General features: G+C 36.0%; 1 protein-coding gene across 1 annotated transcript in view; it reads left to right on the top strand.

Annotated features, from left to right (window-relative positions):
- The window catches only part of VPS8 (VPS8 subunit of CORVET complex), a 100,828-nt gene that overhangs the window by 15,820 nt on the left and 58,757 nt on the right, over positions 1-26,251 (top strand). Inside the window, exons 10-26 of the mRNA XM_072419111.1 lie at positions 4-102; positions 1,045-1,104; positions 3,617-3,724; positions 5,497-5,577; positions 5,794-5,964; positions 6,403-6,477; positions 6,887-6,922; positions 8,502-8,592; positions 8,849-8,895; positions 11,010-11,099; positions 12,345-12,391; positions 15,639-15,861; positions 16,602-16,691; positions 16,778-16,829; positions 19,502-19,544; positions 22,483-22,555; positions 24,721-24,840. Coding sequence (XP_072275212.1) covers positions 4-102; positions 1,045-1,104; positions 3,617-3,724; positions 5,497-5,577; positions 5,794-5,964; positions 6,403-6,477; positions 6,887-6,922; positions 8,502-8,592; positions 8,849-8,895; positions 11,010-11,099; positions 12,345-12,391; positions 15,639-15,861; positions 16,602-16,691; positions 16,778-16,829; positions 19,502-19,544; positions 22,483-22,555; positions 24,721-24,840 — 1,506 coding nt within the window. The remainder of the gene's footprint in view (positions 1-3; positions 103-1,044; positions 1,105-3,616; positions 3,725-5,496; positions 5,578-5,793; positions 5,965-6,402; positions 6,478-6,886; positions 6,923-8,501; positions 8,593-8,848; positions 8,896-11,009; positions 11,100-12,344; positions 12,392-15,638; positions 15,862-16,601; positions 16,692-16,777; positions 16,830-19,501; positions 19,545-22,482; positions 22,556-24,720; positions 24,841-26,251) is intronic.

Genomic DNA, 26,251 nt, shown 5'->3' with positions numbered 1-26,251 from the left:
AAGGGAGAAGTTTGCTGTATTGAGCCACTGCACACAAAAGTTGAACTGAGAGATCACCCCATTGCCCAGTACTCTCTACTTGCCATGGCATCGTTGACAAAGGTATGACAACACTTATACATGGCAAAACTCAAACAACACCCAGTGGTGGAATAGTAGAAGATGAATAGTAGAAGATGAAGATTTACTAAAATATTTGTAAAATATGTATTATTATTGTTCATATTGCACTATTACTACCAGAGGATGTGAAATATTGGCCATATTTTGACTAAATGTATTCACTTTTCTTTGAGTGTGAGCTTACAAATTACTAAATTACTCCTGGGGCTCTTATTTTGATCCAGTTGCCTAATTTTCTTTTAAATCATTGCTTTGGAAAAAGTATCAAGATACAGAGCCTAAAAGTATCCCTCACAGCCAGACAACTAGTGTTTTCAGAATAATGTAATCAATGGCAGCCTATATTTTAGGTATATCATGCTCTAACACAAACCTTAACCTCTAAACACCCTACTTTATCAGTCTGTAAAGTTTTAGTACTTAAGTCCTTTCCTCTGTACTAAGCATCACAGTTACCTGCATGTTCATACTGGTCATGAGGTTGCAGTGCGGGAACCACTGCCTCTGGGCCTACAACATCCCTATAGAAAATGAATGGAGGATGCAGTGAACAGTACTAGTAGCCACCACCTGTTAAATTTGCAGACCCTGGTTCTTTAAGAAACAGTGTTGCAGTGTACGCAACCAAGCGTCATACAGTGCCCCAGCCCTCTGGAGCCGCTTTGGATCTCTTGATCCTGAAAAATCTGAACCTGCCCCCTAGGATAAACTATTCTTCAATATTGTTTTGTGATATGTTTTAGATTTGTTTAATTTGCAGAATTGAATCACTGACACATCTGTTTATTAGTACAACAGGAAGCTGTGAATTGTTTTAATGTCGTATTTTGCCCATTTTTGCCCAAAAGCACTTAATTTAGTATTATTCATTGGCTGTGCATATGAGTAGATTGTTGATCCTCCTTCCTATTCTTCCTGCAGATACTGGTAATTGGCTTGAAACCATCCCTGAAAGTTTGGATGACATTTCCTTATGGGCGGGTAAGTAGTCTTTCATCACTTCCAAAAGACTGTCATGTAGTTTGGGACTTATTTATCAGAACATGTCACAAAGAACTAATTTCAGAGCCTTATAAACAACATTAGGATTCAGGTTTTATTGATAATGACAACTGAAGAGTCAAGCCCTGAACCTGCTCAGTGGTCAAGGATACATTCTAGAATTCATGATTTCTGCTAGTAATATATAAGGCTCAATGTATTTATATACAAGGAGTCCTGGGTTACATACGAGATAGGGACTGTAGGTTTGTTTTTAAGTTGAATTTGTATGTAAGTCGGAACAGGTACATTATTATAATAAATACAATTAGGACAGATGTTTGTCTCAACATATTATTAGGCAGCAAGGTGTCAGTTACTGTATAAAATCCTCACTGAGAGTTATTCACAAACAAAGCAAAAACTTTATGGATCCTAGACATTCAGTATTCTCTGGAGCAAGCTGTGTTTTGATATGCAAAAGGAGACAACTGCAGAGTTTGTTTTTGTCATTCGGACGTTACAAGAGCTTGCAGAAGAGCTCAGTCTCAGCTGTGTTTAGCAGAAGATTTCCTCTGCAAGTCATGCAAAGCGCCCCCCCTCCCCCCCTCCCTCAAGCCTCCGCCCTGCACACGAAAAGCAGGGAAGCCCTGTATCTAGGAGTCCTTAACTCAGGGACTACCTGTATTGCACTTAAACCATTAGTGACTATATATTGTGCTTGCTGCTATGTTTGTAAAATGTCTGTGTTTTAAATTTAGATCACAATTTTTTTCAAAAGAAGTTGGCAACTTCTGACTTTTCTTTCTGAAATTCTGGATATTCAGCTTTTATGCTTACCCTGGATAAATATTCTGCAAAGCAGTTGAATTCTTTGTTAGATAAATTTATTCGACATCTGCAGCCACTATGAAAAAATTATAAAAAATTACTTTCACTGGTGTCCTTTCCACTGTTCCAGAAGATTAATACAGCCTGGTCACCCGTGGCATCATACAATTTTCTCTCAATACAAGTCTCTTTGTTTAGAACAGTGGTAGCCAACCAGTGGTCCGCAAGAAAATTTTGGTGGTCTGTGGCTCTGGTCAGTGCACCCCACAGCGGCACCGGCCAGAGCCACGGACCATGTCTCCCGTACAGATTGCATGTGTCTCTGGGTCTGAGCCTGCAATGGTAGAGTGGGCGGGTTCTGGCATCATGACATCACTTTGAGTGACTCACGGCTCCCCACGCATGCACAATCCTGAGCCCGTAAGTTTAGTGTTCCGTAGGTCAGAAAAGTTTGGCGACCACTGGTTTAGAATATATATTGCCAGTTGATCCTTCAGTGTTCCCCTTAATATGCTGCCAATATTACTTCCTGTTTAGGAAGCCATTTTGAAAAAGTAGGTTAATTAGCATTTAAATAGAGAGAGCCAAGCCACTAACAAACTCATTGGAAACACAGTCAACTTTGTAAATTCTAGAAAGTAGGGAAATGTTATATTCCATTTTTGCTAAAATCACTGTACAAAAGCATTCTTATGATCTGTTAATAATTCGGTGTTCACTAAATTCCATTGTATTGGTCATAACCTTATCACACGCACAACCCTAGAGACTTTTCCAGAGCTGCCCCAACTCTCTGAAATGGTCTTCCTCGTCCTATTCAGCTTGCTTCTACTTTCTGCTCATTTAAAAGAGCACTCAAACCCATTTTTTCAAACTTGCCTACCTGTCTTTTCTCTCTTTTGAAACCTACTTCACTACTTCTCACCACTACATATCTCCCATCCCATTGTGTGCTAATTCCCCCACCTCCTAGATTGTAAGCTCTTGGGGAAGGGGTCCTCTCCTCCTCCTGTGTCACTGTTTGTATTCATCTGTCATTTGCAACCACTATTTAATGTACAGTGCTGCAAAATATGTTGGCACTATATAAATCCTGTTTATTATTAATAGTAATAATAATAATAAAAATTGGTATGAAGTGCCTTTCATATACTCCTTCCCAACATTGCCATTGTTAGCTCTGCCTGAGGCTGAACTCCACTTGTTCCACATTTCTCTCCCATCCCACATCCATACATCAATTTCTTTCCCAGCAAATTGATGCTGCAATCCTGACTCCTAGGAGCCAGACCACACACTGTAGGAAAAGAGCTGGAGTTGTTGTTCTGGTATTGGAATTAGAGTTTTCCAATTGGAATAGGGTAAAAGTAAAAAATGCTGTGCTATAAGAATGGGAGGTTTCTGTGGAACTTTTAGGTAAAGCTTAGAAATACACTTTTAAGGCAAAGAATATTTTTCTTAAAGTCTGGCTTTCCAGGGTTCCGGTTCCATGTACAACATTATACATATTGCTATATATTGTTTTGTTTTTTTTTTTACTTTTAAAGGAATGTTATTTGGGGGTTTTATTAAGAGCAGCAGTCAAATAATATTAAATGAAAAAATAAAATATATATTTTAATACATCACGTTCTCACATTTTAGAAGGTTAAAGTTTAGTGTATTTCGTACATTCTCACAGATGGATCCTTCCAGTGTCCCACTTCTAGCCTGGCATTTTGTGATCCTGCAGGGAGCTTTGAACCCCATGCTGGCATTCTGCAGAGGAGATGTGGTACATTTTCTTTTGGTAAGGACATACTAGACAGAGAAGATTAGTAGATTACTCTTTTGTAATGGTATGTACTGTTTCTGAACTGTACTAATACATTCCTAACTGGCATAAATGTTTATATAATATTCTTTTTTCAAAAATAAATGTGTGATAAAAGCTGCCCCAGTTTAGCCCTACCAACATTCTTTCCAATTATCTGTTATCATTTGCAAGATAACCGTATCAAAAGGAAGGGTGGATAGGTAGTGCTGGATCGCCCAGTCAGTTTTATTTCCACCAGGTGGTGAGGAAATGTTGGTAATGTAATGTTTTATTGTTATGTTGGCAGCTCTTCCAGGGTCACTTTGGACTAAGAAATGAGAACAGGGGCACCATGCCAGAGTACTAAAATCCAGCCTTTCTTTTATTGCAAATGACGTGTGCTAGATTTGAATGCCCTGGTGTGGCTCTTTCATTCCACATTTTCTTCACAGTTTCTGATAAAACACCTTTTCAGTCCTGGTGAAAATGTAAGGACTTGGAGCCCGATTTACTGCAAGAGACTGAGCTTGTTCACTTTGCAAGGAAATGTATACTTTGTTTAGTGAATGTGAATTCACTTTGCAAAAAATACCCAATTACATGCAATAAAACTAAGTAAATAATATAAAAAAAACAGGATACTTTTTCCCCTACATGCATTACGCTGTGAAAATTCTCTCTACAAACTAAACACACTTAGTTCATTTGGTAAAACACTTATTTTTTTTTACCAGATTTCAGCACTTTCAGTCAAATAGCATCACATGTAGTTGTTACTAGTTTCCTGTTTTCAGAAAGCTATGCACAGCACCCTTTCAGAGCTTTCCATCATTCATAAACGTATAGATTTCACTGGGTCTAAAATCAGGTATGTAATGAAAACTGAAAGGTTTTACTGGTTAATTTAATTGGCACCTTGGGGGTGAAAATCAAAACATCAAATCATTTTGGCAGAATAAACTTCGGCTTTAAAGCCCATTTGGACCAAAATTAACCTTCCTCCATCCCTCTTTTTCTCCTAATGAAATTGTTTGCTTATGAAAGGATTTTTGCAAGCAGTTTTAGGCAGTAAAGCCACTTGTAAATACTGCTACCATGAACACTTACTATGGTTTGTCATGGCATAAAGTTGTATCCTTTTCTCAGTTCTTGTATAAACTGAAATTTTAAGATCCAGCTGATACAGGGACAGGAAGAAAAATGAAACAACATCACACATGTTAAAAGAGTGTTAACCCTACACTATCCAAGACAAAAATGTAGCTGGAGTTGTACTTTAACATGTGCCTAGAGACCAGCTTTACTTTTTTCTTAGTTTTCATGTCTCGTACTGCCAAATTTCCTACAATTTAAGTAACTGACAAACAGGATTGTGAAATTGTGCACTTGGGAGAGGATCCACTGTAATCACACTGAATGGAGATAAATTGCTTCACTAATTTTGCTAATCGGGGAAATTCATTAAATGGGATCACTTTTGTCAAACTGTACATTTTTTATATGCCTTACATGTATAAGTGTATGTGTAATTGTCCAGATTGCCTGCATTCATGAATGACATGATTCTTCACAGAATAGGCATGCACACAGGCAAACTAAAATTGGATTATTCTCTGGAAGAAAAAGTTTAAAGTTGCCCTATTCATAAACCTAGTTTGTTTTTCTGTAATGTAATGCTCTGAAAAACTAGCCTGGATCAGCATGTAACACTGCCTTATTGAGTTTTCAGGAAATAACGAGTTCAATAATACAAATGCTGTTTACAGGTGAAGAGAGATGAGTCTGGAGCAATTCATATAAACAAGCAGAAGCAGCTTCACTTGCACTATGATCTGATCAACTTCACAGTAAGTACTAGGCTCTCATATATGTATACATTTCTAATAATGTTTACTTATTTTTTTTTACATGCATGGTTTAGAATATGTTAGAACTTAAGACAAGTCTGCTTATATTTTTGATGTTTCCATATGGGAACATTTTAGTGTATGAGAAATGATGTCTTTCATCTATGTAAAATACGAGTATGTTTGTAAGTTTAAAACTTTTCTTCTGGGTTTCAGTGGATTAATGCACGCACAGTGGCTCTCCTAGACAGTGCTGAGAAACTCCATGTTATTGACAGGCAGACACAGGAGGAACTGGAGACTCAGGAGATCTCTGATTTCCAGCTTGTGTACAACAGTAGCCACTTCAAATCTTTGGCCACCGGTGGCAATGTCAGCCAGGCTTTGGTAAGATTTTTTGTTCCAGTTATTAATATAAATAGGAATTAACCTAAATAAGAAAAATGCTCTACTTTCCTTTTTATTTTACAGATAAAGTGAAAATAAATGATGTACATCCAGAAGGTGTATGTAGTTTGCTTATTTAGCAAGAATTTGCTGTTAATGTGGACCTAAACTCGCATTATAAATTTTTATCTAAGGCTATATTTTTATTGCCAACTAGGTTTTAATATTTTATTAGTTTACTCCGCACCTTATATAAACTTTATTCATCAATTTACATCTAAATAAATAAAATAAACATGAATAAATTAATAGGCAGACCTTGCTTGCAGTGCAAGTTCCATTTTATTGTCTTTTGTACTTAACTTAATGAACATGTGCCTTTTCCTGCCCCCTGACTGACTGTATAACTGTTATATTGTTTTATGTTTGCATTTGCAGGCTCTTGTAGGAGAGAAAGCTTGCTATCAGTCAATTAGCAGTTATGGAGGACAAATATTCTACCTTGGAACAAAGGTATTGTATTGAGGTCACACTGTAAAAAAGCAGGACAGGTGCTGGATCGAGATGTCACCCTTAGCAAACAATTGTATTAGATTTGTCGTTACTCTAGTTTAAATATGAGCGTGCAAACAGTCCTGATTGTTTGTCAGCCTCTTTGTCATCCTCCTTTTTTGAAAAATATACAGTTTTAATTTTATGGTTATGACACAGAGGAGGTTAATGTGTGTACTTAGCAGCACAGTCAATGGGTTAAGCTGTGTTTACTTTTTGTGCTCGCCTTGCTGTTTTTTTAAGACGTGACACTTCCGCCCTCTCTCTCATTTTTTTTTTTCATATCACTGCTTCTTTCAGTAGGTCTCCAACTTCCTACTTTCTACCATCTCTCTCATGCTGAATGTTTCTCTCTTTTTGTCTTCCATAGTCAGTCCATGCAATGATGCTCAGGAACTGGCGGGAGGTAAGAAACACTGTCATCTCATCACATTTCCTGTTTGCAGAACAACCTCAGGTTTCTCACAATACATTTTACTGCACTGGATGACTTGCATGCCCATTATGCGATTTAGTACAAGTATGAGGCTTTTAATTGTAAAAAATATTGTCAGTAATTTAATTATTTACATTTGCTTAACATTTGCATTGTCTGCATTATCCACTAAAATCCTGCACATGTAGGCATTTGATAATAAAACAATGCAAGCATACAATTTTCCTACATTTTTGCAGGAAAATGTACATTAAATGTTCTTAATAATATGCATTTTTAAAAAAGTGCACATCTGAAAACAACCTGTTTAGAGCAGAAATTGCTCTACTTTTAGTCTGTGCTAGGTTTATAATCACCACTCAAGGGGCTCTATTTATAAAACAGGGAATTTGATATTACCTCAAACATTCCCTGTTGGAAATCAATTACTGCCACTGAAACATATGGACCTGGAAGGTTCCCACAAAGGAATGTTTAAGATAATGTCAGATTCCTCTTTTTTGTAAATATAGCCACTTTCTGTCCAATTGTTTTGTAGGCCAGTGACTCAAAAGTATTATTGCAAGTATGAGTATCTGGAGTAAAATGATGATATGATGCTTGGTAACTTGCATTTTTATAAAAAAAATGGCAGACACAGCCTTTGTGTTCCCTTAAAATGGGTATTCCTTAACATTTTTACTCCAAAGGGAGCTTTGTCCCCTGTCCTTTCAAAATGATAAGATTTGTAATAGACATTGGGAGGCTGCCCAATTAGCTCTGTCTGTTATGACATGACCCCTTTAGACACTAAACCATACAAATTTCTTTTAGAGAACAAAAAAAAGCACTACAACACAAAGCAAAAAGACTATTACTTCCATGTTTCACAACATGTTTACATCAGTTTTATAAATACTTACATATGAGGGATTGACATCATGATGTTGATATTTGAAACTGATGTAAGTATGTTGTGAAACATGAAAGTAATAGTCTTTTTGCATTATGTTGTAGTCCTGAGATACTTAGTTGTGTTGTACCGTATTCCTGAAGAAATGGACTCTGTCTATGGAACGCGTTTGATAAAGGACAAATCTCAGCATATGTCAGCACAGTATATTTTAACAAATAAGCAATGTTTTTTATGGATGGATGGATAATAATAAATTGTAATAAAATGTTTAAGCTTTTATGAAAAATAACTGTTGTTAAAGTTTGATTGGTATGTCCCTTTTGTTTCTCTATAAGTTATGAGTAGGGATGTTGACAATATGTAAAAGAAATATGGGATTTTATAACATAAAACATACATATTTCTTTGTCAAATGAGCTGTGGGTGCAAAATGTTGTCTGGTTGTGCTAATCCTTCTGTTTTACTGCAGCAGCTTGAAAGGTAAACTTAAGGTCTGTGGCCTGGCTCTAGGCTCCTTGTTTTGTGGGCAATCTAGCTCTGTTGCTTCTAAACATTTTCTAATAAATTGTGACTATTACTGTTTGTGACCTAGATTACTTCATATAATGCACATGCATGCAGTATATCAAACCTTGTTTTTTGTTCTTCATACAGAGAGTTGATCACCTGCTAAAACAAGACTGTTATAATGAAGCCTTGGCTTTAGCATGGTCATTTCATGAAGGCAAGGCGAAAGCTGTTGTGGGTAAGTTGAATAAATCTGACAATAGTAGATCCTATATTTTTTCAAAATCAGAGATAGAGATAACTGGTTCTCAAATTGCATGGCATGTATTAAAATGTGTAAACAATTTGATAGCACTAAACTTTGTGGTTTGTGGCCTGCCTTAAAATGTACTTTGCTATGTGCAACTAAAAATAAAGTGTTTAAAATAATGAAAATAAAGTTTGCATTGTACATAACATTATGTATGTCATATGCCACTCTCTCTATGCCACAGGTCTTTCAGGGGACCCAAAGAAAAGGAAGAGTGTGGTGGCTGATAAGGTGAGATTTTGTCCTGTGGTTCTAAAAACAGGAAGAATGCTGGGCAGGAAACTACATTTCTGTATAAGCAGAAGCATCATAAATTTCTTTGAATGGTTCTTCCATCTAAAAACCGACTTTTTTTTTTTTTTTTTTTTTTTTTTTTTTTTTTTTTAGTAGATGCTGTGGAGCTAAATCACCTAACATTTTTTATAAAGCTCGGGGGGTATCTCTGAACTTAATTTGCTAGGCACTGATTACTAGTGTAACTAGAGTTCCTCTTATCCTGTTTTAAAGATTTTTTTTGTAGCGTACGTTGAGCTGCTTTTCTTCAGAATGCCTTTCTCAATTTGTACTTGGCATAGAGTGTGGGAGTGGGTAATCAGCAGATGAGCTGGCATCCTAAATTGAACACATTTTAATATATTCATGCTGCTTGAGTCTTGGTGAACTTCTTCTTGACTATGCTAGTCAAATGTTCATAAGAAATTTTTTTTTGTTCTTGCCTTAGATCTTCTCAGATCAGATCTCAGACTGAAAAAGCTCTTGTTTTTTTAAACTTTCTATATTTATAACTTTAAGAGCCCTAAAGAGTAATCATGTTAGTTTAGTTTTAAAGAATGCTACAGAATCTGCAATAGTGGGTCAGCTCTGTCAAATTACAAAAGCCGATTGTGAGAACACTTTATGTGATCAGACAAAGGTGTCATTCAGTTCAGTGAGTAGAAGGCATTCCTTTTAGTTCAAAAACAAAACTGAAATGACTTATGGACTAGTCTTTGTAAGGACCCTTTAAATTTAGCAAGTTTAAGTCTCAGCATCCCCTTGGTAAAAAAATTACTTTTCTTTTGCAAACTGATTGATCAAAAAAAAATCAATGTATACAATTCAGCTTGTTACTTTATATTAAGCACTAGATATTGTGGGATTGTTGAAGTTGAAGAAAATACAATTCTATTGAGCCATCTACTGAGACATAGTTGACAGCCTTATAGAACCCTTTAGCATGGTACTGTGTAGCACACAAAGATTTGCCTGCAGGTTGTACCCACTACAGCCCATTGCAAGGTAAGTATCACAGTCTCTACCTGCATAACACTTGTTTTGCATACCTTTTCCTAATGCAAAAACTGTATTCCCAGTCACCTCTACTACAGGCTCCTTGATGTCTCTGACATGTAGAAAGTCTAATAATGTGTATTCTTTTTAACCTGGCTGGTAATTTTGATTCTGAGTACTGATACAGGAAGCAGAATGAGAGGAAGTTACACAACATAGACTTTAGTAAGCAGTCCCCTTTTAAAAATGTAGCTGTATGTGTTGTGACTGCAGAATACAGAGAATTACCATACATTTAATGATTGCTGCTAGCACAACTGCAGTTTTTCCAAAGTACATGACTGGTACACACATGTGTTGTCAGCCTGTTCCTCTTTGAGAGATAGATCTTGGTACTGACAACTGCATACACATGGAATAAATTCAGATGACAAAAAAGAATAAATATGCATTGAGCAATAAATTATAAATGAAGAGAAAATTAAGGCATCTATTAAGGAATTGCAGGGAGAATCCATAAAACAGCATTAAGCAAGAGAGATGAAAAGCAGAAAAAAGTACTTGGAATTGATCACTTGCTAAAGGCTATATGTTTGTTGCAGAGCTAGATTTTGTACCTTAGGAGTCTGAACAATTCTATTTTACATTGCACTTTAGTGCTGCTTTAAAGCCTATGAAAAATGGGATTTTTATTATTGCTCATAGACCCAAGTTTGCCTGCATTATTCCCATCTTCTAATGGGAATAATTTTCTTTGTGGTGTAGTTGTCATCACTTGGAAGCAGCTTTTTTTTTTTTTTTTTTTTGACGGAGTTATTTTAAATATAAATACAAACTGTGCACCGACAAATTGCATTGTTTCACGACTGTCTGTCTACAGTAATCGGCAATCTGACCCGTTGTTATTCATTGGATTACTTTTTTCAAAATCATCAGTCTTTGCATAGCTTTGAATAATCTAGTTCATGCTAGGATTGTGTTTCTAGTTAGGGATGGTCACCCATTGAGCAGTTTTACGGTTAGTTTTCACAAAAATGCCCTCAACTTTCCTTGGCTTTTCTCTTTTTTTTTTTCAGATAGTTGAAATCCTGCTACAGTATACTGACAAAGCATTGAGGAAATGTCCCGAGCAAGGCAAAATCCAGGTCATGGAACAGCATTTCCAGGTACGGAAGAAGCTGATGTGACTAGGGAAATTCTCACTCTGATAGTGGAGAAAAATAGATTTAAATGTACTTACTAAATTTGGAATACATTTCAGGCAGATCAGAAGCACATAATTCAGGATTTATTCAAACAAATTTAAAGCCTAATTGAACTCTCACAATATATTACTGTATTTCATTCAGGCTGAATATTGTAATAAACCTGAACTTTTAGTAAAAGATAAGTTCTACAGCATGGGTTAAAATAACCAGTTCTTCAGCAGTCTGCAGTCAGTGACCTGGATTCCTTGAAGTTCAACACCTCCCTTTACAAAAAGTGCACAATTAACAGTCAATTCTAGCAACTAAATTGGTGCTGTTGACTAATGCGCTGTTTGGGGAACATGTATGATAGAGGTGGAATTGGGCTGCAGCACATTCTGTATATGCAGCTTGGCTGCATGCTCTAATACATTGTCAGGGTTTTAAATATGTTATCTCCCACTGTTGTTTGTAACCACATTTTTCTTTATATATTTATAAATACTAACACCTCTACTGTTATACCCTGCACAACAGATACCTAGCCAGCTTAACAGGTAGTCATGTACTATTGTATTATACACTACAGTCTGTCTGCCACCAAATTGAGGACAGCAGAATGATCATGACCTTATCATTCTGCTGGGTTCTCATTGCTCAGTCATAAACTGGGGCATCTGTTAGACCAGCCATATATTTCTAAACTGTGGTAAAGCTGGCCGACCCTTTCTGTGCTACCTTACAATAGCATGAATAAAGGATGAGGAGCTTAAAAAACTCCTATTAGACGTTAAAGCCTATTTACAGTGTATTCCTGGTATCCAGGGAGCCCTCTAATCCCTGGCCCAGTTACTTCTATTGCTATCAGGTTTATTTTTTAGGAAGAGTGCTAACTAATTCTGCCAGTATTCCTTGAAGTTACCTAGATAGCATGTGAACTTAATTTACTGATTTATCAGTTTGGCAATACAACTTCCCTTCAGATATCCTCAGTTTTATTAAATTTACTCTTACATTTCACTTTTCTGGTAAATTTTTTGTATATCTATTTAGAGGTTTTCCTAAACAAATGTTATGAATACTGCCAATGCAAAGACCAAGTTCTCTCAAAACTCATGTCTAAATTATGGGTGGAAGCAAAATGGTTAATCATCCACTGAATTAATTTGTATTACTAATAGAATTCCTAGCTATTTTATTTTTGTGTTTATTGTTCTTTTTCAGGATACAGTGCCAGTTTTAGTTGATTATTGCTTGCTGCTGCAACGCACGTAAGTTGTATCTAATTTACTCTGTTTGCAATAATTTTTTATTTTTTTTATTTTTTTGGTAATAATAAGCGTTTGTAACAGTTTTGTGCTATTGCTTTAGCATACTATATATATCCTTTGTGTACAGTACGTGGAGGTATTTAAAGTCCTAAAGCTGAACTCCTGCCCTACTGTCAGTATTTCACAGTTGTACAGACTCTTCTCCTGTACTGAAATTGTTTACTTTGATTTCACTGCATACAGCTTTAGAATATGCACTAAATGCTGGAGCAAATAAGATACAACCAATCCTATTTCCCGGCTGATTGAGAACCAGCATCCTTTATTCTTTTACTCCCCGGACTCATTATACTTACTCACCCCCTTCATTCATTGGATTTCAGTTCCTTCAGTCATGGAGGCTTAACATCACATATAGGTGTTTCCTAGGGGTGATTGGCATGAAAATCTGCCTGCTTAGAAATGCTGACTCCTCCAGACTGACACCCATGGATAAAAGTATTTTGGTATTTATTATTTATTACCCAACTCTCCCTAGATTCAGCTCACTGCTTGTATCGAGCAGATTGATGAACAACATTGGGGAGGCACGTAACATGTAAAATTTAAAACATGAACCAAAATTAGAAAAAAGTTGTCTCTGTCCAAATATTTATGGACCGAAGTGTATATATATCAAACACACATCTAGCTGTAAGGTATGAAACCTTCACAGCCTATCCAATCACTACACCCTAATACAATTTTATGAATATGTTGAATCCTATTTAAACTGACAAAGGCTTAACACAGAGCTAAAAACCTGTGATAATAACTTGACACTGTTTCCTCCCAGGGCGCCACCATCTCCTTTTTTTCCTGTAGACAATTCCTTCAGCCATCTTGATTGGCTGGGATGACATAACTCCCACACAGGAGTTCATTCCCAACATGCGCAGGGAAAGCTGGAAGTGCCAGGTATCCTGTCAAGCAAAGCTAAAGCTGCGCATGGGAGGCTAAGCTTTTTGCCAGATACCTGGTGCGATCAGGCAGGTAGAAAGATTATTGCAGAAACAAGAGCATCTGTCCCTTTCTGCAAGATTGATGTGACTTATCACACATTCTTAAAAGTGGAAATTTAGAATGTGATAAAATATTAAATCTACTGCTTTTCTATGAAAATTTTTGAAGATTTGCAATCAATATATTATTCATATGGTGGTTGAACATTAATCGGGATTGCTAATTTTTGTTGGATTAATAGGCAGCAGGTATTGTTCCCTAACTATTATTAACCAATGGCTTTATATTTAGTATATTTAGCCAATAGTCAAAAAATTATTTATAATTTTATCCTTTGGTAAAGTTCTTCATTAACATAATAGTTTATGTTATTTTAGTATGCTCTAGCACATGTAGATAAGCACAAAACACATGTCAGTGTAATCAATTTTCTTAGTTTTGCAAGAACAGTGCATCTTGTTTTGGAGCTCCATAAAAAAGTACTGCACTCTTTAACTATATCAGATGTTTGCCTTCTCAGCTTACTACAGTAAGCTAGGAGCTGACTACAATTCTGGATTGATTATGAGGACTTTTTTCAGTACTTGCAACATTTTTGAGACATAAAATGGGCTGATGTGTTTGAAAGCTGTGCTGCATATATTTTCGATTGTTCCCCCACATACTCTTTGATGCCTTATGCCGTAAATTGCAACTTCTGTAATAATAATAGTAAACAGTAGCCACATTTTTTATGGTGGATCATGCAGGAACTTCTTAAGATATTCAGTCTTCATCTTCTGTTCAACTTTAAGGTCTTACTGAGACTGACAGTCAGTACTGTTCAGTGATACAGATTATCACAGTTTATCATTGGAACCTTTAACTCTCGCCTTTCATTGACAATGCATGCATCAAGAGTTAAAACTTGTCAATGAGAAGGCAGTAGGATGTGTGTCCTTTGTATGAACTCAGGGGAGTACATAGCGTTAGATGCATTTAAATGTCATTTCTAATGGAATAAAGATAGTGACTTGAAGGGGAATGTCACCGTTATCTGCTTGGCCATCTGAGCTAAATTTTACCATAAAAATAGGAAAGATTGTCTCCAGAGCAATGAGTAGGATTGACAGCTCTGTAGTCATAAGTCCGATGAAGCCATCACCTTGCAGAAGAAGCTTTTTCTCAACAGCGGTTTCATGAATTGGCCTTTGGTTGACTCTTGTGTATCAAATGACACAAAGGACCATTTTTTTGTGTTATGGTTTTATTTTAAGCATGATAGCTCACACCTTCTGACAGCTTGTCATGTCTGCCTTCATAAACTTTCATTGCTATAAATATTAAAATAATGAAAGTACCAATATAAATGACCTCAATGGCCTATCAACAACTATTTAGGCACCAGATGTAAAGAGGGTTTTGACCTTTAGATTGGCCATTACTGTGTCTTTTAAATTGCCCATTGAAACTTTCTTATTGTAGGCTTATTTGTACTGCAACACTGCAGTGTTTAGTAATATATCCACTGCAATTTGATTTTATTTTGAGAATACATATGGTGAATCTGACACGGGACCACAATGATTTGTCTAGGTGGTAATATCAAGTAATTTAGGTTCTCTAAATACAGGAAACCTGTTTTAAAAGACTATACATATTTATAATAAAAAACTACCCAATAAACTTAATATAGACAACAAATTTTACTGTCACTTTTACATCAGTTATAATTTCCTAAAATAGTAAATAAAGATGCAATAGTGGAAAGCTTATATGTATAAACAAAAGAGAACTTCAATTTATGTATGTACACGGCAAAATGGTGATAATGTTAATATACTAAACTAATCAATAATATACATCAAGTGAAAACATTTTAGCAAGGGTTTCTCTTATGGTAAAGCCTTAAAGTGGAACTACTCTCAGAAGTTATGCAAGCTGACATTTCTGACCTGGTCCAGAAAACAATATAGCTTGCCTGATTGTATTCTGATCCTCTAATTTTATTACCTTGTGTATCACTAATCCAGAATGAGTGTGTAGTTCAGCTGTTCATTTAATTTTCACACATTTTTCTGCATGTTTGCTTTAAATGTATGACTAAAACTGCTAAACCCAAATATCAGCTTTATATCCAGGCAGTTAGCATTCTTTAGAATAATTTCAGCAGTGACAGCTTACATAATTCTTACAGCTTACATTCGTAAAGCTTACATTCTTTTTTCTTTTCTTTTGGGTTATGCTGACCGCCTTATTTGCACAGGGATATCCTCTTTAGTCAGATGTTTGACAAGCTCTGTGAGAATTGTGTAGCCAGGGGAGTATTTTTGGAGTGTCTAGAGCCTTATCTTCTCCGGGACCAGCTACCTGGCCTTACCACTCATGTTATGAAGGATCTACTGCTCCATTTTCAGGATCGAGGCATGATGGAAAGTTTGGAGGCTTGTATAGTACACATGGACATCACCAGTCTTGATATACAACAGGTATTTAATAGCCCGCTGTACCTTCTTACCATCTCATTGTATTTTTCATTTTTAATGTTGCCCATTTGTATACCCTTCACTATGCATATGACAATGAAAAGGGAACATATTATTGTATTTTGCTTTAATGTACATTTGTTAAGTATTGTACCTGTATATTTTTGTCTTTTGTCCTAAAATTGAATATCCCAGCTAATCAATTTTGGGATAAATGGATGAATGGAAAAAAAACTCTCAGTCCTGACTGCTAAATATGTTTGGGGATCTCACTATTAGCAAGACATGGGAGTTGCAAAGGCCAAAGTAGAAACCTTTCTTCTAAAGTAGACATTTAAATAATAGAGGGTAGTCCACAGCCACTTGAATGTGCCAGTTATTCATTTTCCATCTATATGCAAGGCATGGATGCTACTACATGCTTTCTAAAGCATTTTAAGCTATTTATTGATCTGTTTTTATCAACGCTGTTGCTCCATTTGCATGACTATTATTTTTTTCATTTTATTACTGTATATATTTTTTTTTTATGTTTGTTGTTCTCTATTTAATATGTTTTTTGTGCATTACATTACATTATTTGGTTTTGGAGGAGTGGATAATTCCTGTACTTTGTTTTTAGATGAGATATGGTGAAAAGGTAAAAAAGTGAAAGTTTACCTTCTACCTGTTCCTGAAAAACAACACCTCTTTGCTAGTGTTTTCAATAATTACCTTCATGGAAGTTTTCTTTTGTTTTCTAGATTGTTCAAATGTGCTGGGAACACAGGCTGTATGATGCAATGATCTATGTGTACAATAGTGGGACAAATGATTTTATAAGCCCCATGGAGGTAAGACTTTCAGTATCCTGGGTATTGATATTTTTTAGGGAAAAAAACTACTTCTAGAAATAACATGTATGTGATATTTTTTTTAGAAACTGTTCAAGTCAATTTCTGCACCAATCGGATCTGGGAAATCTTTGACAGGTATGTTGTGGACAGTACTAGGACAGTTCTAAAAAATGTAAATTGTGTCAGCTATTTTAATAAATTGACTGTTAAATGATAGGGTATGCCCTCGTTGTCTTCTTTGGTCTCCCCCTTGCTTTACAGTGAATTATTGAGTGGCAGCTCACTGAAAATGGCATCCGTGGGCTAGCCATTCTTGTATGATAGTGTTATGACAGCACTTTGCATCTGAGGAGTCGTGCACTTCTGTCAATAACCTCCCTCTCAGTCAAAGTACTAGTTTGCTGAGCAGTATGAGAAACTGATATGAATAGCAATTTTTCATACTAATTTTAGTAGTATTTAACATTTGCTTATTCCCACCAGCATGCTCTGCCTATAAGTTTCCAATGATCTGGCAACAAATCTATGGGTCAAAAAACATACCTGTCCTAAATAACCAAAATAACAGTGAAAGAACACATGGGGTGCTCTTTGTAACCTGCATCCTGGTATGACCTACACCATGGTGTAAATGAGCAAAGGGTATTTGTTTTTTTTTTGTTTTTTTGAACCTGGCAAGTAAACATTATTTTTTAAATGAATCAAATAATGGCAAGTAGAAAAAAGAAAGAGATTTGAGGCTTAAAAATAAATGCAAAATAGTAAATATGTATTTTTACATTATTGATCCATACATAATTATAAAATACAAATATTCTAGTGTATCCCAACTCTTGTTAGCATTCACGAGGTTGGGATAAAAGTGAGTACAGAAAAATGGGACCTATTTAGGTCACATACACCTAAGTTTTTTAAATGAATACAGCTTTTTTGAATACAATGTATTTTATAACCCACCGTTATATAAAAATATGGTAAATATAACAGATCTCCCCATGCCAGATCTCTTTTTACAGAGGCCAGCTGTAAAGAGCAGTACAGACCCCTCTCACTTGACGGCCGAGTTCCATTCGCATAACTAGATCATTGGGAGAATTGATCATAAAGTGATCAGCAAAAAAAAAACTGAGACATGTAAATGCTAGTGTAGTGAATACTTAGGTACTGTTGGAAGGAGACTTAGAATGAGACTGAGAAAGGGTGATCCAGGATGAGATGCTTGACACTGAGTTGCCACACTGCCTTTTCCAGGACCAAAATGCTCAAACAATACTGACTGGTCAAAGAGCTTGTCGTTAGGTCCTGACAGTAGCTTTCAGCACTAACATCATGTGAATACTCTTTGAAAGTCCCCTGCTGAACACTACACTCCATGCTCAATTAACTTGCCCTATTTCACTTTGTTCCAGTAGCTCTTTTTTAAAGTGAATGTCCCTTCATCCAGCACATCTTCTTAACAGGTGAAATCTTCATATGCAACAGCCAGGAATAGCAGAACGGCAGTTGTACTTCTTTGCCACTGTGTAGTGAAACCCATACCACCAGTGGCTGCAGTGATATCTGGATCTCCCTCTCCTCCCTGTCATTCATAAAAGGAAGCCCAGGGCTGTATGAATGGCCAGCAGAGGAGAGAGAATGGGATGCAGCATCAACCACTTGTTGTATGCCTAATGCCCTAAAATGGCTCAGAAGTAAAGCCGCTACTGTGCTAGTTCTGGTTGGCACACATGGAAATTTAATCTGTTAGAAAGACGTAAGAGATAAAGGGACCTTCATTTTAGAGAATTTCTAAAAAAAAGTAAAATGAGAAGTTTATTTTGCAAATATTATTATTTTTTGGAAGACATTGTGAGGTTGGAGGAGTGCAGAGAAATTTACAGAGACTTACTATAATTGGATACATTTTATCACTAAACCACAATATTTTGTGATAGTGGGTAAATCTCCTGAACAGGCTTTCCCTTCTATCTCCTCCACAGTAGCATCTGTCCCTTAATTGGGATAACTGATTTCTGGCATTTTCACTGGTTCAGAAGTTTTGTATTTCAAAGATCTGTTCCTTCATCCCCTTCAACCCCTATACTTTTAAAAGAAAAACATCAGGAGACTACTTGGTGACATTTTTTTATCAAACTTTTATATTCTGTCAATATTATTGTATATTATTTTCTTTACATAGATTTATTATATGTTACAACTTGTTATGCTTTTTCTATATGTATATATGTTGGTACTTAGATTATCTGTTCAATTTTGATGTTTCAACAGGATCATTTGTATTTCTGTACTATTTTAGGTTTTCCCAATAAAAATTAAACTTTAAAAAAATTTGAAAAAAAGAGTTCAACTTAAAAGGGACTCATCATGTGAGATTTTGTAGGCTACCATTAATGAACTCTGCTTTAAGAATACTACTCCTCTGGCTATCATTCTAATGCTTTGACTTTAGGCTGTCACTGACCCAGAAAAAGTATAGGCATAAAGAGCTTTAACACTTTTATGACTCATTTACAGCATAAAAAAAGTTGTGGGATTACTCATACTAGCATATATGAATAGTTGGGGTGGTGTTGTATGTAGGTAACTACGACCCTTTAATGAAAAAAAACATTGTTTCATAGTGTTTTACCTGCAGAAATTTTTATTGCTGATCATGGGCCCTCCCACACAATTCTAAAGACTTTCAATAATTTTAGGTGTTTTGTGATCCAGTGTGAGGCTTGGGCACAGACAGATTAGATTGTTTTGATTGTGTGCTATGTAATTATTTACTTGTTATCACAAAATAATTTTCTAATTTTTTTTAGATGAGCAAGTTGTGATGGGAAACAAACTTCTTGTTTATATTAGGTATGTAATGTCCCTTTAAGAAACCTTGTTACAAGACCAATAATTAATAAAAATGTGATGCATGCCATATTTGTTAAGTAATATTTTGTGTATGTTATCTACATGGAAAAGCCTCCCTTCAGCTGGCATCCAATAGTTCTGGGGTTTCTGATGGCCATCACTATATTGGAGGTTATGCTAGCAGGCTCATTAGACATTCTGTAGTATTGTCCTTCTTTTCTTCCCTGAAATTTACATAGAATATGATGTTCTTGAAGAGAGTCAAGCACCTATGCCAACAGAAAAAGTAATTAGATACTCCTAGAAGAGGAGACATCTGTACTAGGAAATTTAAAAAGTCAACTTTTCAAATACATTCAAAGTAGCAGTTTAAGTGAATACCATTATAAAATATCAATGTTCAAAAAAAAAAAGAAAAGCATTTCAAGTAAGCATTTAAAAAAAATTGACTTTTCTGGACTTTACTTGCAATTTTTAAGTGGGTATCCTTGCCACAACATTAAGCCAAACATTTTATACCTTGTCTCAGTTTTGAGCTGTTGTGTTTATAGCCATTGATGGTGGGCAACACCATGATCCTTTTAGTGGTTTCAAAATTTCTAAAATTGTAATGCATTAAATATTTTTATGGTAAACTATAGTATTGTTGAAGAACTGTGTACACAGGTTTATGATTACATCAGAAATGTTTATCTCCCTTTACTAGTCAATAGGAGTGCAAAACAAAGTTGATGCAACTTAAAAGGGATCATGTGCGGGTGCTTTAGGTCAGCTATAGGTCAAGTGCACTCATCAATGAATAATCTCAGATCATTTTGAGAGGCTTCTGAAATACAAGTTGAATGACCCTGAAAGCAAAGTGCATTTTACTTGTCAGTGCAAGTCCTTACATACGTTATTATATTCAAGAATAAAAACTGTTTTGTTTTTATTTTAAGTAAGATAAAGCTAATACATATCATAAAGATCAGAGTCTACACTTTTTTGTAGAGCTTCTGTATTGTAAAGAGCATTGTGATACCCTGGCTTTGCATGTGTTATAAATAAAATATGTAAATGTAAATATACAGGTGTACTATACAGAATGTTCTGCTATCTTAAGGTCATGGAACAACTTCCTAATAAATATTTCAGGATTTTGCATATTTGACAAACAAGAATAGTTCATAATTTTCCAAACATTTTTTTACATAAAACCATAAAAGCATTTTCCCTTTAAGTAGTAAGAAACATAGTAAAAAAGAGTCGGGCAAATCATTTTGCTGATGTCTTAGTGGGTATGTAATCAATTTCTTTTCTCCATTACTGCTTGGGGTGTTACCTTGCTGTATGATTCTATAGAGAAGCATGGGAATTTTTTCCTATAACAGCAAGTTTCTTAGACGCACTGTGAACAATGCACTTTGATTCTCTGAGCATGGAATATTATAGCTGTGTGATTTCTTTATACTCCTGTACCACACAATAAGTTTAATTACTTGTTTGTTAAGCCATGAAAGTTATATTAATAAAAAAGGAACGAAAGTGAAATAATCATAGAAAGGGTTTGATTTCTCTCAGGCTTTACTGTAGTAATTTCCAAAAATAGAACAAGCTGATCTTAGAATTGTCAACTTGCTGGAAAAGTAAGAACCACTGTCAGGTTTTTTTTGAATGTCTTCATTAGGGAGATTTGCTCTCTCTAATTCTCCTGATCGCCAATGTCAATAGGAATTAAAGTTAGTGTAAATCAAAAATTGTCAACACAGATGTCGGTAGAAAATAGAAAGTAAAACAAAAAGAAAATCTCCTTCACGTTGGAAAGATATCCTTTCAATGCCTTTTAAGGACACAGGACAGGAAATGATCACTCTAATAAAATAGAGATGGCAAAAAATAAGAGCAGTTGTAACCTATCCCCACTCTTTTCAAAATAAAACCAAGTGAATGAAAAGGTTTTTGCTTGTGGAAGCAGCAGATCACAGCATAGTTCCCCAAAGCAACAAGTCACTTTTGGTGCACAATTGCTGCTTAAGATTTGCTCCATGGCCATAATCACATGCATATCTGATGGCATGCACTGAAGTTTGCCTCTCCTGGTCACACAGCAGCAGTTTGCTTTTACTTAGATTTTAGCACAAATAGTGCTTTTGAAAATATCTAAAAAATGTAAAGGACAGATTAAAAAACAATTTGGGAAGAGAAGGCCCAACTCCACTATCTAGGCCAGAGTTTCCCTACCTTTTTAACATGAAGCAACCCCTGTAAAAAATTTTTAGGGCTTCGGGGAACCCCTGCTATAATTACTATATCCACAGCCCAGTACATTATCGTGATGATCAGTAAGAAGAATTCCTCTTACATTTCTGGCCATTGGAAAGACTATACCACTCTTACAGATAGCCAAAAAGGTTATTGGTGTCACTTAAACTGACCTGAGAGTGACAAAACTGCTCATTGCTCAAGGAAATCCTAGCAACCTCTGAAGGAATCCTAGTTGAGAAACATTGATCTAAGCGTTGCCACCTGGGAACTAAACCCAATATTCAAGTTACTAGGAACAATAAAGAATACATGCCTTATTCCTGCATGAAAAAGAACAGGTGATTCCAGACATTCCTTCAAACATCCTCCTGATTCTCTCTTCCTGTAAATAGACCCCTATATGTACTCCAGTTATTAAATTACCTTACAGAACATTGTTGCTTGAGCAAAAAGCCAAATAGATCTTTGTATCCCATGCACTGCAAGATAGCAGTGGTACTATTTCTCCTATTTTTTTTAAGAAAAAAAAACTCAGTGCTACTTGAGTTTCTTTAACTTGCTATTAATATTTGTTTTGAAAGGTTAGCAATTATTAATTTATATTGAAGATAGATGATCTTATTTTCCAATACATTCCTCTAGCCTTTCTAATTGTTGTGTTTGCGTTATTTACTTTTTTTATCCATTTTCTTAGCTCAAGCTTGGCTGGAAGAGCTTATCCTTTAGGTGACATTCCAGAAGATCTTGTTCCACAGGTGAAAAACCAGGTTAGTGATTTGTGTGCCACGATTGTTTTTTCTATAGCTGTAAAGTATTAGAATTACTGGTATTTATCAATTGTGACATAAACAAAAACAACACCATTCAGGGTTGACAACGTATTTCTGCATTTTTTATAAAGAGGTTAAAATATTCTGGAAACTAATTTTTTGGTCATGGGGTGAAGTCAGCAGCACCCTCTGTTAGAAAATTATGGATGTCGTGGACCTTAGTTTAAGATCATTATGATTTTGCCTTCTTGGAAGGGCACAACGCTCTGGAAGCATCGATTTCCCCAGAGGAACTTTGGAATGTGATTAAGGGCACCCCCCACAGGCAAAGCCCTTGTCCTAGATGCCCCCCCATCCTATTTGAAGACCTCCCTTTACAAATTGAAGCATCATTTTGTTCACACCATCAACGCTGTACAGGAGGTTGGTAATTTCCCCCTGGACTCCCTGCTAGCCACTATCACAGTGCTCACTAAGGAAGATAAAGATCCCTCCTCTTGCACCAGCTATCACCCCATCTCCCTCCTCAACCAGGACCTGAGGCTTTTTACTAAGATCCTGTCTTCTAGATTACTAACAGTCCTGCGGAAACGTATCGATTATGACCAGGTGGAATGCATGACCTCCGGGGAAGCCAGGGATAACACGACTAGGGTGTTAAAATGGATCTATCACTCTAAATCCAGAAACCTTCCCATGATGCTGCTCTCCACAGATGGCCTTTGACGGTATCGACTGGTTGTTCGATTTTCTCTCATGGATCTGGGCCATAAACTCCTGCCCCACAACGACTTTACAATAGTTGATCACTGTCCCCATTCATTTTTATATAGAGCCAAAGCTCCCTGCAGCTACTCATTCTCAGCTGAAGCGATTCTTTGTCTTCACATGGGAAACAAAGTTGCCTTCTTATCTCAGCTTGGAAATACCTTGAGTGCTATCCCAGATAGTCTCTAAAACTTTCTTACCCTCACTAAGCGAATTCAAGTCTGATTTCAATAGATGGGACAGAACCATGTTTTCCTGGCTACGATGCATCAACATTATCAATGAAAATGAAAGTATCACCAAGATTCTTAAATTCCTAAATTCTTTTTTTATTTTTTTATTTTTTTTAGGACCCTCTCTTTTCGTATCTTTAAATTTATCTGGCTCAACAGATCTCCCAGGCTTTTCAGGACCCTACCTATGCTCTCAAAACAGGCTGGTGGTCTAGAGACCACTCATTTATTCAAATACTGCATAGCCACTCACTTGTCACAAGTATACATAGATTGGTGCCGCCATAGAAAATACAAACAGTAGATAGCAACGCCAAAAATGTTTTCACTGATACTGCTCCACCTTCTGCCATGGCTCTTCCATTCCTCCTACTCCAGAACTGAATTAAGGAACTGCATTTGTGTGCTTTGGTCTGTATGCGGTGCACTTGGAATGGAGTGTCTTACTTTGGTACACATCGTCTCCTATCTTTGAATAAATGACATTGGTGTGCCCCAGCCCCTCTTATACACCTCTACCCATATGGTTTATTCTGAATGTGTTTGCCGGACTATTCCTGAAAATGTAAATCATTCTAAAAAAAGATTAAGATTTTAATGATTGGTTTACATCGACCTAGTGACCTAGGTGAATCTTGCCTATATGAAATAATTTTTTGAATAGGTTCTTAATGACATAAGGGCTATTTTAGTTAGGAGTATGGCTTTTAGTATTATCAACATTTTAGAGTTAAAAACTGTCAGTGAACACATTAACACCATAATAAAGTATCATCTCACACACAGAGACATCACTTTGCTCTATTTGGACCCAGGTCAATCGAAACCTTGACCTACCCAATGCCAATGCTAAGTAATGTTAAAAATTACTAGTAAGGGATGTGGGCTCTTCATTCCTTTTATGTCTGCAAATTGTGTGTAATCAGTGGTAAAGACAGATCTCTCAAACTCAGCATACCATAATATATAAAGTTACTGTTTTCTAATGGCTGCAAAAAAACAATAGCAATTTACATGTGAAGATCACTGACAATGTAGTCACCAGCTCTATCACATCAACAATTGTCTTTCAAACCTAATTTGTTTACCCTTCCATGGACTTTCTATAAGTTTACTAATGATTTGCAACATTGTCCCATGTAATGTCTCTTGTTTCTACAGGTTTTTGAATTCCTAATACGTTTGCATTCCCCAGAGGCTCCTTCTGATGAGGAAGTGTACCCCTATATCAGGACATTGTTGCACTTTGACACGAGAGAGTTCCTTAATGTTTTGGCACTTGTAAGTGGAAGAACATACTTAAAATTGTGAAATCATCAATAACTCAGTGTTGTAGATTGTTTTGTTTTTTTTAGCAATGCAGAAATGCAAGTGTGAGACAAACTATTCACCAAAATACCAATATATATGGAGTGCTAGGAACATTGTGCAAACATTTGACATTGTTTCTTACGGTGTTATAACACTGTTTTTTATTCAAGTCCTCTTATGATTGGATCTTACTGATTCAATGCCAAGCTGTCTAATAATGAAACTTGTACTTACATAACTATGTAGGTTACCAATTTTGTCCTCTTGATGAAAATTCTAGATGTTCAATTTTCTTTCTTTAGTACTTTGACCCTAAACAAACTGGGAATTCATAATTGGCATAATTGTTTCACATCGATAGCTCAAATATAATGGAATCCCTCGGTTCAACATAGGAGGCAGGTAACTTTCATTTTCAGAAGGACAACTGAGCAAGAAGCAGTGACTGTTCAATGGTTCCATCAGTTGCACTGGTTATTATATGGGTTTATCTATGTTGTGAATTCATACACAGAAAATTTAATAATGGGTAATTCAATGGAAAACAGATGCAGATTTAGGAGCTGTTTAAATGCAGGTTTTTTATGACTATTTATGAATTCTAAATCAGAGGTCCCCAACCCCCCGTCGTCTGACAGGTGGACTGCGACTGTGGCCGCTGCACCCACCAGCGGGGTCAGGAGAAGGACCCCACTTCTCATTAGAGATCAGCGACCTACAAAAGGTTTGGGACCACTGCTCTAAATGATCCCAGGGGCATGTTATACTTATCTCAAATGCTGGCTAAATGCACCTAAAAGCAAACAGTATTTGCTGATGATAAATATTAACCTTGCTTGCACCTGTCAAAACAAAACCAATGTGTTTTAATTGTCTTTTGTTTTGCTTTTTTCATAGGTTTGTGTAAAATTATATGGGCTTTACTATTAATTTATAATAACATATGAATATAGGGTTTTTTCTGGCTCCCTTTTATTTTTGAGTTGTTTTAAATGATTTAGTTAAATCAATATCCATTTTTTCATCAAAACAGATTGAAGAAAAAACTTTGTATGAATAAAAGCATAGCTCACTTCTATTTCTATTTCACTAAAATGTTAAAATAACAGTTTCTACCTTTTAGAAATAAAGCACAGTGCTTATCTAAGCTGTGTAAATTGCTTTCTGATGTCATCACAGCCAAAAGGCAGTTTCCATCCAACATCAAATAGTTTAAGGCCTTGAGGTCCTCTAATTACTGAGGGTAATATGTCTGGAAATAGTAGTGTTCCCAAAGGTCCTGTCGTTCGCTAGAGGCTCATAAAAACAGTAGAAGCATTAGAGATGCAATGATTTCCTGCTAAATCCTCTTTTAATCATATCTATCCAATTTATCTGGGAA

Source organism: Pyxicephalus adspersus, chromosome 7 (genome assembly GCF_032062135.1).
Source record: "Pyxicephalus adspersus chromosome 7, UCB_Pads_2.0, whole genome shotgun sequence".
In the NCBI taxonomy this organism is placed as follows: Eukaryota; Metazoa; Chordata; class Amphibia; order Anura; family Pyxicephalidae; genus Pyxicephalus; species Pyxicephalus adspersus.
Note: the sequence above shows the minus strand (reverse complement) of the source record. Positions and strands in the feature narration are given on the sequence as shown.